The sequence below is a fragment of the Pan paniscus genome, chromosome 11 (genome assembly GCF_029289425.2).
Source record: "Pan paniscus chromosome 11, NHGRI_mPanPan1-v2.0_pri, whole genome shotgun sequence".
Lineage (NCBI taxonomy): Eukaryota > Metazoa > Chordata > Mammalia > Primates > Hominidae > Pan > Pan paniscus.
The window spans coordinates 1,349,347-1,362,105 of NC_073260.2; the positions used below are offsets into that span (position 1 = coordinate 1,349,347).

At 44.0% G+C, this 12,759-nt stretch overlaps 1 protein-coding gene across 14 annotated transcripts in view; it reads right to left on the reverse strand.

The window, feature by feature from the left end:
- CACNA1B (calcium voltage-gated channel subunit alpha1 B) overlaps positions 1–12,759 on the reverse strand; it is a 253,949-nt gene that overhangs the window by 133,262 nt on the left and 107,928 nt on the right. For all 14 annotated transcript variants that reach the window (XR_008626612.2, XR_008626611.2, XM_055117377.2 and 11 more), the window contains 2 exons: positions 11,302–11,433; positions 10,992–11,064 (listed from right to left, as the gene is read on the reverse strand). Coding sequence is in view for 12 of the 14 variants with exons in the window: in XM_055117377.2 (XP_054973352.1) it covers positions 10,992–11,064; positions 11,302–11,433 (205 nt within the window). In the remaining 2 variants the exon portion in view is untranslated. The remainder of the gene's footprint in view (positions 1–10,991; positions 11,065–11,301; positions 11,434–12,759) is intronic.

Genomic DNA, 12,759 nt, shown 5'->3' on the forward strand with positions numbered 1-12,759 from the left:
TTGGTACAAGGTAGGAACCCAATTTCATGTTTTTCTATGTAAATACTATCTGCAATGACAGGACTTGAGTTTTCTGTGTATAAATATTTCATCTGTAAATAATGACAGTTTTCTTTCTTGTCAATCCCGACAATTTTTATTTCATTTTTTCTTGTTCTACTGTGCTAAGACCCCTGATACTACTGTAATCTGCTAAGCATTTTTATTTGGAAGGAGTGTTAGGTCTTACTTAAAAAAAAAAACTATCACGGACATTTGAAGCATACACAGAGTGGAGTACAATGAGCCCAACATGCCCATCCAGTTTCAGCCATCGGCAACTCTGCAATCTTATCTCCGCTCCTCTCACCTCTGGCTGACTGTGCTTGTGCTACAGTTCCAGTGCTTTCTCTGATCATACAAGGTTTGTATCCACCTTAATCTGTTAGTGTGACAAATTACATTCATAGGTTTTCTAATGTTGAATTATCTTGCATTTCTAGGAAAAGTTCTAGTCAATTATAAAAATAATTTTTAAGAATATCTAGATTTGATTAATGATGGTTTCCCCCAGATGCTTTGCTTCTGTGTTTGCAGAAGTGATCTGTATTTGCAGAAGTGATCTGTATTTTTCTTTTCTGATAGTGTCCTTGTTTAGTTTTTTTCATTATCAAGGCTACTCTAGTTTCATACAATGAGTGGCGAGCTATCCTTTTTTATATTCTGTGGAGGAGTCTGTATAAAATTGGAATAATTTCTTAAATAGCAGAATTCACATATCATACTATCTGAACTTGGTAACTTGAGCAGGAGATTTTTAATTATTAAATTTTTTAAAATTTATTTTTTATTTCAATAGATTTTGAGAGAACAGGTGGTGTTTGCTTATATGACTAAGTTCTTTAGTGATTATCTCTGAGATTTTGGTGCACCCATCACCCAAGCAGCATACGCTGTAGTTTTTTATTCCTCGTCCCCCTCCCACCCTTTCCCTCGAGTCCCTAAAGTCCATTGTATCATTCTTATGCCTTTGCATCCTCATAACTCAGCTCCCACTTATGAGTGAGAACACACAATGTTTGGGTTTCCATTCCTGACTTACTTCACTTACAATAGTAGCCTCCGATTCCATCCACGTTGTTGCAAATGCCATTATTTCACTCTTTTTAGGGCTGAGTAGTATTCTATAGTATACTGGTATACACTACATTTTCTTCATCCACTCGTTGACCAACAGGCATCTGGGTTGGTTCCATATTTTTGCAATTCCAAATTGTGCTGCTATAAACATGCATGTGCAAGTATCCTTTTTCATATAATGACTTCTTTTCCTCTGAGTAGATATCTAGAAGTGGGATTGCTGATCAAATGGTAGATATACTTTTAGTTCTTTAAGGAAACTCCACGATGTTTTCCATAGTGGTTGTATTAATTCACATTCTCACTAACAGTGTAAAAGTGTTCCCTTTTCACCACATCCACACCAACATCTATTATTTTTCATTTATTATGGGCATTCTTGCAGGAGTGAGGTGGTACCACACTGTGGTTTTTATTTGCATTCCCCTGATTGTTAGTGATGTTAAGCATTTTTCCATATGCTTTTGTATATCTTCTTTCGAGAACTGTCTATTCATGTCCTTAGCCCTCTTTTTAATGAGATTGTTTGTTTTTTTCTTGCTGATTTGAGTTCTTTGCAGATTCTGGATATTAGTCCTTTGTCAGATGTATTGATTGTGAAAATTTTCTCCCACTTTGTGGGATGTCTGTTTATTGATTATTTCTTTTGCTGTGCAGAAGCTTTTTCGTTTAATTAAGTCTCATATATTTATCTTTGTTTTTGTTGCATTTGCTTTTGGGTTCTTGGTCAAGAAGTCTTTGTCTAGCCAATGTCTAGAAGGATTTTTTCTGATGTTATCTTTATAATTGTTATGGTTTCAGCTCTTAGGTTAAGTCTTTGACCATCTTGAGTTGATTTTTGTATAAGGTGAGAGATGAGGATCCAGTTTCGTTCTCCTACCTGTGGCTTGCCAATTATCCCAGCACCATTTGTTGAATAGGGTGTCCTTTCCCCACTTTATGTTTTTGTTTATTTTGTCAAAGATCAGTTGGCTGTAAGTATTTGGGTTGATTTCTGGGTTCTCTATTCTTTTCCATTGGTCTATGTACCTATTTTTATACCAGTACCATGGTGTTTTGGTGACTATGACCTTATATCGTAGTTTGAAGTTGGGTAATGTGATGCCTCCAGCTTTGTTCTTTTTGCTGATTTTTTTTTTTTTTTTTTGAGATGGAGTCTCACTCTTGTCACCCAGACTGGAGTGCAATGGATGGCGCGATCTTGGTTCACTGCAACTTTCACCTCCTGAGTTTAAGTGATTCTTCTGCCTCAGCCTCCCAAGTAGCTGGGATTACAGGCACAAGCCACCACACCTGGCTAATTTGTGTACTTTTTTAAGTAGGGTTGGGGTTTCATCATGTTGGTCAGGCTGGTCTCAAACTCCTGACCTCAGGTAATCTGCCCGCCTTGGCCTTCCAAAGTGCTGGGATTACAGGCAAGAGCCACTGCACCTGGCCTTTTTTGCTTAGTCTTGCTTTGGCTATGCAGGCTCTTTGTTGGTTCCATCTGAATTTTAGGATGTTTTTTCTAGTTCTGTGAAGAATGATGGTGGTATTTTGATGGGAATTGCATTGAATTTGTAGATTGCTTTTGGCAGTATAGTCATTTTCACAATATTGATTCTACCCATACATGAGCATGGGATGTGTTTCCATTTGTTTGTGTTGTCTATGATTTCTTTCAGCAGTGTTTTGTGGTTTCCCTTGTAGAGCTCTTTCACCTCCTTGGTTAGGTATATTCCTAAGTATTTATTTTATTTTGTGCAGCTACTGTAAAAGGGGTTGAGTTCTTTATTTGATTCTCAGCTTGATCGCTGTTAATGTATAAAAGAGCAAAAGAGCTACTGATTTGTGTACATTAATTTTGTATCCTGAAACCTTGCTGAATTCTTTTATCAGTTCTAGGAGCTTTTTGGAAAAGTCTTTGGGGTTTTCAACATAAATAATCATATCATCGGCAAACAAACAGTGACAGTTTGACTTCCTCTTTACCGATTTGGATGCCCTTTCTTTCTTTCTCTTGTCTGATTGCTCTGGTTAGGACTTCCAGTACTATGCTGAAGAGAGTGGTGACAGTGGGCATCCTTGTCTTATTCCAGTTCTTGGGAGAATACTTTCAAACTTTTCCTGGTTCATTATTATGTTGGCTGTGGGTTTGTCACAGGTGGCTTTTATTACATTAAGGTATGTCTCGTGTATGCTGATTTTGCTGAGGACTTAATCATAAAATGATGCTGGATTCTGTTGAATGCTTTTTCTGCATCTATTGAGATGATTGTGTGATTTTGGTTTTTAATTCTGTTTATGTGGTGTTATCACATTTATTGACTTGCATATATTAAACCATCCCTGCATCCCTGGTATGAAACCCACTTGATCATGGTGGATTATCTTTTTAATTTGCTGTTGGATTCAGTTAGCTAGTATTTTGTTGAGGATTTCTGCATCTATGTTCATCAGGGATATTGGTCTGTAGTTTTCTTTCTTGGTTATGTCCTTCCCTGGTTTTGGTATTAGGGTGATATTGGCTTATAGAATGATTTAGGAAGAATTCCCTCTTTCTCTACCTTGTGGAATAGTGTCGATAGGATTGGTACCAATTCTTCTTTGAATGTCTGATAGAATTCTGCTCTGAATCCATCTGGTCCTGGACTTTATTTTGTTCGTAATATTTTTATTACCATTTCAATCTCGCTACTCGTTACTGGTCTGTTCAGGGTATCTAATTCTCCCTGATTTAAGCTAGGATGGTTGTACCTTTTCAGGAATTTATCCATCTCCTCTAGGTTTTCTAGTTTATGTGCATAAATAAAGGTGTTCATAGTAGCTTCGAATAATCTTTTGTATTTCTGTGGTATCAGTAGTAATATCTCCCATTTCATTTCCAATTGAGCTTATATTTGGATCTTCTCCCTTATTTTATTGGTTAATCCCACCAATGGTCTATCAATTTTATCTATCTAGATAGACAAAATAAAAATTTTATCTATCTAGATAGACAAAATAAAAATTTTATCTATCTAGATAGACAAAATAAAAATTTTATCTATCTAGATAGACAAAATAAAAATTTTATCTATCTAGATAGACAAAATAAAAATTTTATCTATCTAGATAGACAAAATAAAAATTTTATCTATCTAGATAGACAAAATAAAAATTTTATCTATCTAGATAGACAAAATAAAAATTTTATCTATCTAGATAGACAAAATAAAAATTTTATCTAGATAGACAAAAATTTTATCTATCTAGATAGATAAAATAAAAATTTTATCTAGATAAAATAAAAATTTTATCTATCTAGATAGAATAAAAATTTTATCTATCTAGATAGAATAAAAATTTTATCTATCTAGATGAATAAAAATTTTATCTATCTAGATAGAATTAAAAATTTTATTCTGTCTAGATAGAATAAAAATTTTATCTATCTAGATAGATAAAATAAACATTTTATCTAAAAAAATTTATCTTTTTATTTATCTAAAAAGAACCAGCTTTTTGTTCAATTTATCTTTTGTAATTTTTTTTGTTTCAATTTCATTTAGTTCCGCTCTGATTTTCATTACTTCTCTTCTTCTGGTGGGTTTGGGTTTGGATTGTTCTTGTTTCTTCAGTTGTGTGAGATGGGACTTTAGATTGTCTATTTGTGCTCTTTCAGTCTTTCTGATGTAGGCATTTAAGGCTATGAACTTTCCTCTTAGCACTGCCTTTGCTGTATCCCAGAGGCTTTGATAGGTTGTGTCACTATTATCGTTCAGTTCAAAGATTTTTTTAAATTTGCATCTTGATTTCATTGTTAACCCAAAAATCATTCAGGAGCAGGTTGTTTAATTTCCCTGTATTTGCATGGTTTTGTGGGTGCCTTTGGAGTTGATTTCCAATTTTATTCCACTATCATCTGAGAGAGTACTTGATATAATTTAGATTTTTTTTTTTTTTTTTGAAACAGAGTCTCGCTCTGTCGCCCAGGCTGGAGTGCAGTGGCCGGATCTCGGCTCACTGCAAGCTCCAAATTTAGATTTTTTAAAATTTCCTGAGACTTGTTTTGTGGCCTATCATATGGTCCATCTTGGAGAATGTTCCATGTGCTGATGAATAGAATGTATATTCTGCAGTTGTTGGGTAGAATGCTCTGTAAATACCTGTTAAGTCCATTTGTTGTAGGGTATAGTTTAAGTTCATTCCTTCTTTGTTGACTTTCTGTCTTGATGACCTGTCTAGTGCTGTCAGTGGAGTATCAAAGTCCCCCACTATTACTGTGTTGCCGTCTATATCATTTCTTAGGTCTAGTAGTAATTGTTTTATAAATTTCAGAGCTTCAGTGTTAGGTGCATATATATTTAGGATTATGATATTTTCCTGTTGGACAAGGCTTTTTATCATTATATAATGTCCCTCTTTGTCTTTTTTAAGTGCTGTTGCTCTAAAGTCTGTTTTGTCTGATAAAAGAATGGCTATTCCTGCTCGCTGTTAGTCTCCATTTGCACATGAAATATTTTTCCACCCCTTTAAGTTTATGTAAGTCCTTATGTGTTAGGTGAGTCTCCCGAAGACAGCAGAAACATGGTTGGTGAATTCTTATCCATTCTGCCATTCTCTATCTTTTAAGTGGAGCATTTAGGTCATTTACATTCAACATTAATATTGAGATGTGAGATACTATCCTATTCATTGTGCTATTTGTTGCCTGAATACCATGCTGTTTTTTTCATTGTTATTGTTATAGAGGTTCTGTTGGATTTGTGTCTTAAGGAGGTTCTATTTTGGTGTATTTCGAAGATTTTTTTCAAGACTTAGAGCTCCTTTTAGCAGTTCTTATAGTGTTGGCTTGGTAGTGGCGAATTCTCTCAGCATTTGTTTGCCTGTAAAAGACTGTATCATTCCTTCATTTATGAGGCTTAGTTTCACTGGACACAAAATTCTTGGCTGATAATTGTTTTGTTTAAGGAGACTAAAGATAGGACCCTAATCAATCTCTTCTGGCTTGTAGGGTTTCTGTTGAGAAATCTTCCGTTAATCTGATAGGTTTTCCTTTATAGGTTACCTGATATTTTTGCCTCATAGCTCTTAAGATTTTTCCTTCATCTTGACTTTAGATAATCTGATGACTATGTGCCTAGGTGATGAATTCTTCTGCAATGAATTTTGCAATGAATTTCCCAGGTGTGTTTTTTGAGTTCTTGTATTTGGATGTCTAGATCTCTAGCAAGGCTAGGTAAGTTTTCCTCAATTATTCCCTCAAATATGTTTTCCTAACTTTTAGATTTCTCTTATTCCTCAGGAACACCAATTATTCTTAGGTTTGGACACTTAACTTAGTCCCATACTTCTTGGAGGCATCATTTTTTGAAATTCTTCTGTCTCTGATGGATAGGGTTAATTCAAAAGCTTTTTCTTTGAGCTCTGAAGTTCTTTCTTCAGCTTGTTCGATTCTATTGCTGAGACTTTCCAGTGCATTTTGCATTCCTCTAAGTGTGTCCCTGATTTCCAGAAACTGTGATTTTTTTATGCAATTTCACTGAAGAATTTTCCTTTCATAACCTGTAGCATGTTTTTTATTTCTTTAAGTTGAATTTCACCTTTCTCTGGTACCTCCTTGATTAGCTTAATAACTGACCTTCAGAATTCTTTTTCTGGCAATTCAGAGATTTCCTCTTGGTTTGGATCCATTGCTGGTAAGCTTATGTGATCTTCTGGGGGTGTTTAAGAACCTTGTTTTGTCATATTACCAGAATTGTTTTCCTGGTTCCTTCTCATTTGGAACCAGAGGGAAGATCTGGGACTCAAGGGCTGCTGTTCTCTTATCTTGGGGGTGCTCCCTTGATGTGGTGTTCTCCCCCTGCCCCGAGGAATGGGGCTTCCTGAGAGCCAAACTGCAATGACTGTTTTTGCTCTTGCAGGTCTACCCACCCAGTGGAGCTACCGGGCTTCAGGCTGGTACTGGGGAGTGTCTGTCAAGAGTCCTGTGATGTGATCCATCTTCAGGTCTTTCAGGTGCGGATACCAGCACCTGCTCTGGTCGGGGTAGCAGGGGAGTGAAATGGACTCTGTGAGGGTCCTTGGCTGTATTTTTGTTGAGTGTGCTGGTTTTATATTGGTTGACCTCCAGCACCTGCTCTGGTGGGGGTAGCAGGGGAGTGAAGTGGACTCTGTGAGGGTCCTCGGCTGTATTTTTGTTAAGTGTGCTGGTTTTATATTGGTTGGCCTCCAGCCAGGAGGTGGCACTTTCAAGAGAGCATCAGCTGAGGTCCTGTAGAGAGGATGCAAACTTGCCCTAAGGTAGCCTAATTAAGTATTCAGGTTTCTCAGGGGTGGGCAGGACCACAGAGCCCCCAGGAGATTATAACCTTTGTCTTTGGCCATCAGGGTGGGTAGAGAAAGACCACCAGGTGGGGGCAGGAATAGGGTGTCTGAGCTCAGACTCTGCTTGGGCGGGGCTTGCTGTGGCTGCTGTGGGGGATGGGGGTGTGGTTCTCAGTCCAATGGAGTTATGTTCCCAGGAGGATTAAGGCCATTAGTCATACAGGTCCTCCAGGAAAGTGGGAGAAAGCCAGCAGTCACAGGCCTCACCCCACTCCCACGCAGCCCGCAGTCCAAAAGGCTGGTCTCACTCCTACCGTGCCCACCCCCAACAGCACTGAGTCTATTTCCAGGCAGCCAGTGCCCAGGGCTGAGAACTTGCCTGTTGTAGTTCCAAGAACTTCCCATGGTAGTTCTTGGAGCAAAAGTTCATGATGTGAGTCTCCAGACGCTGTTCTGTCTGTCCGAGCAGGAGCTGCAAGCTAGTCCTTCCTCCTATCTGCCATCTTAATCCGATTCTGACCTAATTATTCAATTTCTGAAATGGTTCCATTTCCTGTTTTTTCTTCAGTTAATTTCTTCTTGGGTAAAAATACATTAGTATTTTTTATTCTAAATCATCCACTTTACTAAATGTATAAGCTTTTGTCGTGCTTTCAAATGATCTGGGTGGGTGGTGGTAACTCACTCCTATTTGTGTCTGAAAGTGTCTTTAGCTCTGCCCTCACGCTTAAACCACAGCTGTCTGGATTCAGAATTCTTGGCGAATAGTGATTGTACCCCAGTGTTTCCGTTACTTCTCCATGACCCTCTGGCATCTGTGCTCCTAAGACGTTGGCCATCAGACTATCTGTCATTATTTTGTAGGAAATCTATTTTTCTAGGGCAGCGTATAAGATTTTCTTGAGATCACAATTTGTCTAGGTCTGGAATTATTTGTTTATCCTGCTTGATCATCTGAGCACATGTTCTCCAGGACTCACTCGGAAGGGGCACTGGCCACCCTCTCTTTCGCACCTCACATGGGAGCCTCCACTCCAGCCCACCCTCACTTCCTTCTCTCCAAGAAGCCTCCATGCCCAGCTGGCTCAGCCCCACCACATCCTCCAGCTCACCCATACTCTCTCTGATCACATCTGGCGTACGGTTCACTCTACTTCTAAAATGTAAATAGCTGTATATTTCATTTCTAGGATTTGATTTAGGTCTTTTCTTTGTTCTTAGGTGCCTTTTTTCATAATTTTGTGTTTTTTTAACTGGTTCCCCCTTTACCCCTTGGAGGATGTTAGGCATATTCGGTTTAAAGTCATCTGTGTTTGTTCTGTTATTTCCTTTTCTTTGGGAGTGATTACGCCTTCTGACTGTAGATGCTGTTGGCACTGTCTGGGATGCTGGCTGTTCCCAGACCTCAGTTTGCAGCTCCACCATGAGCACAGCTGAAGCTGCTTTCTTCCTCCTCACATACCCTCCCTGCCCCACTCCCAACCCCATTCAGAAGCAGGGGCTCCCACCCTGGGATCTCGGGACCCTGGGCCAGATTCACCTGTGGGAATTACAGACCTAGCCACCAGTCAGCCCTGCCCTGCAGCCTTCCTGGTCTCTGCAGCTGAACAAGCCTTCACCCCTCCTCAGCCTCCTCCAAAGGGCCCAGGTACCTCCCCCAGTGCTCAGAGGGGGCTGAGCCACACCTGCACACTTCTGCTGCCATGGAACTCAGACTCCCAAGCCCATCTGCCTATCTCAAGCCATGTCCTGGTGCCTGGGTCTCTGCTGTCTCTCACCACTGTATGTTCTGTTCCATTTCTATTCCTCAGAGATTTTGTTTTTACGTGTCTAGGTCCTTTTATTTTCTAAGTGTATTTTTTTTTATCTTATTGCTGTGTTCAGAGCAGGGGGCATGTAATGTCTGAATCAGAGCATCATCTGATCAGAAAAGCCCACTTTCCTCCCAACTTCAACTTCTCTCCCTCATCACACTCAGGTCTTTTCTTGCAACACACATGGCAAAGCATGGCTGTGGTCATGGACCGCGCCACCCCCATGGCATGGAGCCCCTCCCTGCAACAGCTTCTACAGGGCAAAGCCTCAGCCTGGCCCGCCCACACCTGGAGTTTCCCATCCCACACCTGCCACCTTGTCGCCACCCCAGACACTCCTCACGTTTTTGCTGCTTTGCTGGGAATGCACTCTTCCCAGTTTCCCTTGCCTGACATTCAGGACCCTACGGGCAGCTCCAGGCCTGTGACCTCCCCGTCGTGTGGCTGGGAGACCACCCACCTCTGTCCCAGAGGCTGACATAGGTCCTGTCACCCACTAAGAGCTCAAAAACATCTGGGAGACCAAAGTCTGGAAGTCACTGGCCTGTGAGCAGCCGAGGCTTTCAAGTCAGAGAGAGGGAGGACAGTCGGAGGCTGACAAGTGCCCCCCACTCGAGGAATAAGAGGAGAGGAGAAGAGGCAGCAACTCAAACATGAGACCAGAGAGGAAGAAGGGATGACAACAGCAAGGCCCTGACAGGCCTGGGGCAGATGGACCTCTGGGAGAAGAGCTGGCTCTGCCTGGCAGCGACTAGGAGCCGACGGGCCATAGGCTCCAGCCCAGCAGGGTGGGGGTGAGTGGGAAGATGTGAGAAAGGGGACAGTCATGGAGGACTGTGGTGCAAATTAGGACAGAACTCCTCTTTCAGCCAATCGTCTAATTTGGTCTGAAGGGTCTGCTGGTAAGACTTCCTCCCTTTGAGAGAGTGGGACCGAAAGGGCCCCTCTCTTCGCACAGGTTGTAGGCTCCAGCCCTGACCAAGGGTAGGATCAGCAGCCCCAGGAGCCAGGGAGCCAAGCCAAGCCCCTGGCCTGCAGCAAACGCAGCCTGTTGGGCCTCCGTAAGAGGCATCACAGGCAAGACAACAGCCGCCATCCTGTTCAGTCTCAGACATGGCATCCAAGTATGTTTCATGGGACAGGAATGCAAGGCATGCTCTCATCAGTAAGGCCAGTCATGGGCAGGACTGTGGGGCCACAGCCTATGGAAGGGGAGAGTACCCAACCAAGAAAGTCCTCGAAAGGGAACCCTCCAAGAGGGCAGAGTGTGCATGAGCCAACAAGGTCTCCATCGTAGAGAAGTGGGCCCCCAGCCCCCACTTCCCGAGGAGCTGAGGGGGGTAGTTTTCCAGATACAGATAAGAACTGAGGGGGTCACTGGGATCTGAGATAGCAGGGGGAGAAGTTTAGGAAGTGCTTTGTTTTTGTTCTCGGAGAATAAAAAAGAGAAGTGCATGCAAGTCTCAGGAGCTAAGAGATACACTGGTGGCTTGAAGGCCAGCTGGGCCCCCCGGGAACTACACTTGCTCCCTACAGTGCTGCCACAGAATCCAGCTTCCTTCACCGTAGGGGCTGGGGCCCCCGGACCTGGAGATCTGCAGGTTGCTGACTGCCTGTGCTTCCCTTGTTTGAGGAACACTGTGTCTGAAAAGTCGGTGATCTGGGCCGTGTGGAGGAACAAGGGAGGGAATGACAGGAGAGTCCGCCTTCCCAGCACCCAGGGGAGACGGGAGCCGGGCAGGCCGCAAATGTGCAGAGCAGGGGCCTTACCTGGAAGACAGTGAGGATGGCGGCAGGGAAGGTGTCGAAGTTGGTTGTGGGAGTCTCATCCTGGAAGTTGAACCTGAGGAAAACAGGAAGGCTTGGGAAGTGGCAGTCCCGTCAGCAGCGAGGCAGCGCCTGCAGGCTCCAGCGTGGCCTCAACCTGCTCGCTTCAGGCTGCAGATGGCTGAACACTGGCCCCTCTGAGGACCTTCCTGGTGGGAAGGTGGGTGGAGGCAGCCTGGGCGGCACCGTCTGCTCTGAGCTCTGCTTCCCTGCAAGCCCCCAGCCTTGAGCTCTCCCTCCCGGGCCCACTTACTGTCCCCCAAACAGCTGCATCCCCAGCAGGGCGAAGACCACAATGAACAGGAAGAGCAAGAAGAGCAGGCTGATGATGGACTTCATGGAGTTCAGCAGGGACACCACCAGGTTCCGCAGGGAGCTCCAGTACCTGCGGGGCCAGGCAGGGGGTCTGAGCCAGCTCCAGAGACTGACTTCACATTCATGGCTCTCTGCAGCCACACTTAAGGCTCCACTGACTTTCTAAACCCTGAGGGCTGCACACCTAGGTGTGAAGTTAGAGCTTTTCTCTGGAGTTTCAGGCCCACTACCCTGGACTTCTCTCCCTGAGGGCCCCATGGGAAGGCAGAGAAAAACACACCCAGTGCAGGACTCACTTCGTCCTCTCAAACTGCTCCCTGTCCCTAGGTTCAGGAGGACGAGGCCACCATCCAGGTGGCCAGGCCCAATCCCAAACTTCATCCTCGGCCCCTCCCTGCCCCTCACTCCTCAACACCCAGTCAGCCACCAAGTGTCTCAGACCAGTGCCATGTGAAGCAAGTCCCACAACTGTTGTCATCAGCCCACAGCAGGAAGAGCTACACCGGAACCTACAGCAGATCTGCAAGCGCTGTGGCCGGTGGCAGAGACCCTGGCTCCAGTGCCCCCTCACCAGGGACAAGGGACACGCGGCGTGGAGAGCTTGTAGGGTGACACCACGCAGACTGTCTGTGGTATCCCTCAACGCTTCCCATCCCAGAGGGCAGTGACTGTGCCCTGCTCATGCACGGGTCCCCATGGCACACAGGTGCCACCGAGGCTGCTGACGGCAACTGAGGGGCCGGTCCCTCATGTCCCTGTGCCTCTGCACGTGCTGTCCCATCTCCCTGGAATGGAGGGACTGCAAGACAGACACTGGTCTCCTTCTGTGCTCACTCTATCCCTGGGCACCCCTGGGCTCCCAAACCGTGTCCTTCTCCCTGGCGCCCACATCAGAGGCCCCGCTATCCTCCATGGATTCTCTTACAAAGTACCTGAGGGCTAATGGCAGACGGGCTGGAAGACTCTGGGAAAGGAATTGAGCCTTCTCCTGGGACTAGCAGGGGTCTAGGCCAGCCTGCCTCAGGACAGGGTCACCTACTTCCTGGGAGAAAATGGAGCCTAAGATGCCAGACCTGGAGGTGGGGTAAAGGCAGCCCTGTGGACACTTCCTGAAGCCTCACACCAGCAAGTTCTGGGAAGGCAACAGAAGTCTGAGGACACACAGCACAGAGCGCCAGTGAGGATTCACGGACCCAGCAGGACTCAACTCTGCCCAAAACTCTTCTGCCTTTATAGCTTCATATCCTCCTATGGTCTTAGGTTTGGATTTAAAATGGATTGGAAAAGACCTGGGATTTCAGTTGCCCTGGGGAGGTCAGTGGGCTTCTGAGAGGTCATCTTGGTCACTAGAGGTGTGACCTATGACCTGGCACTGCACGGGCTCAGTGTCGGCAGT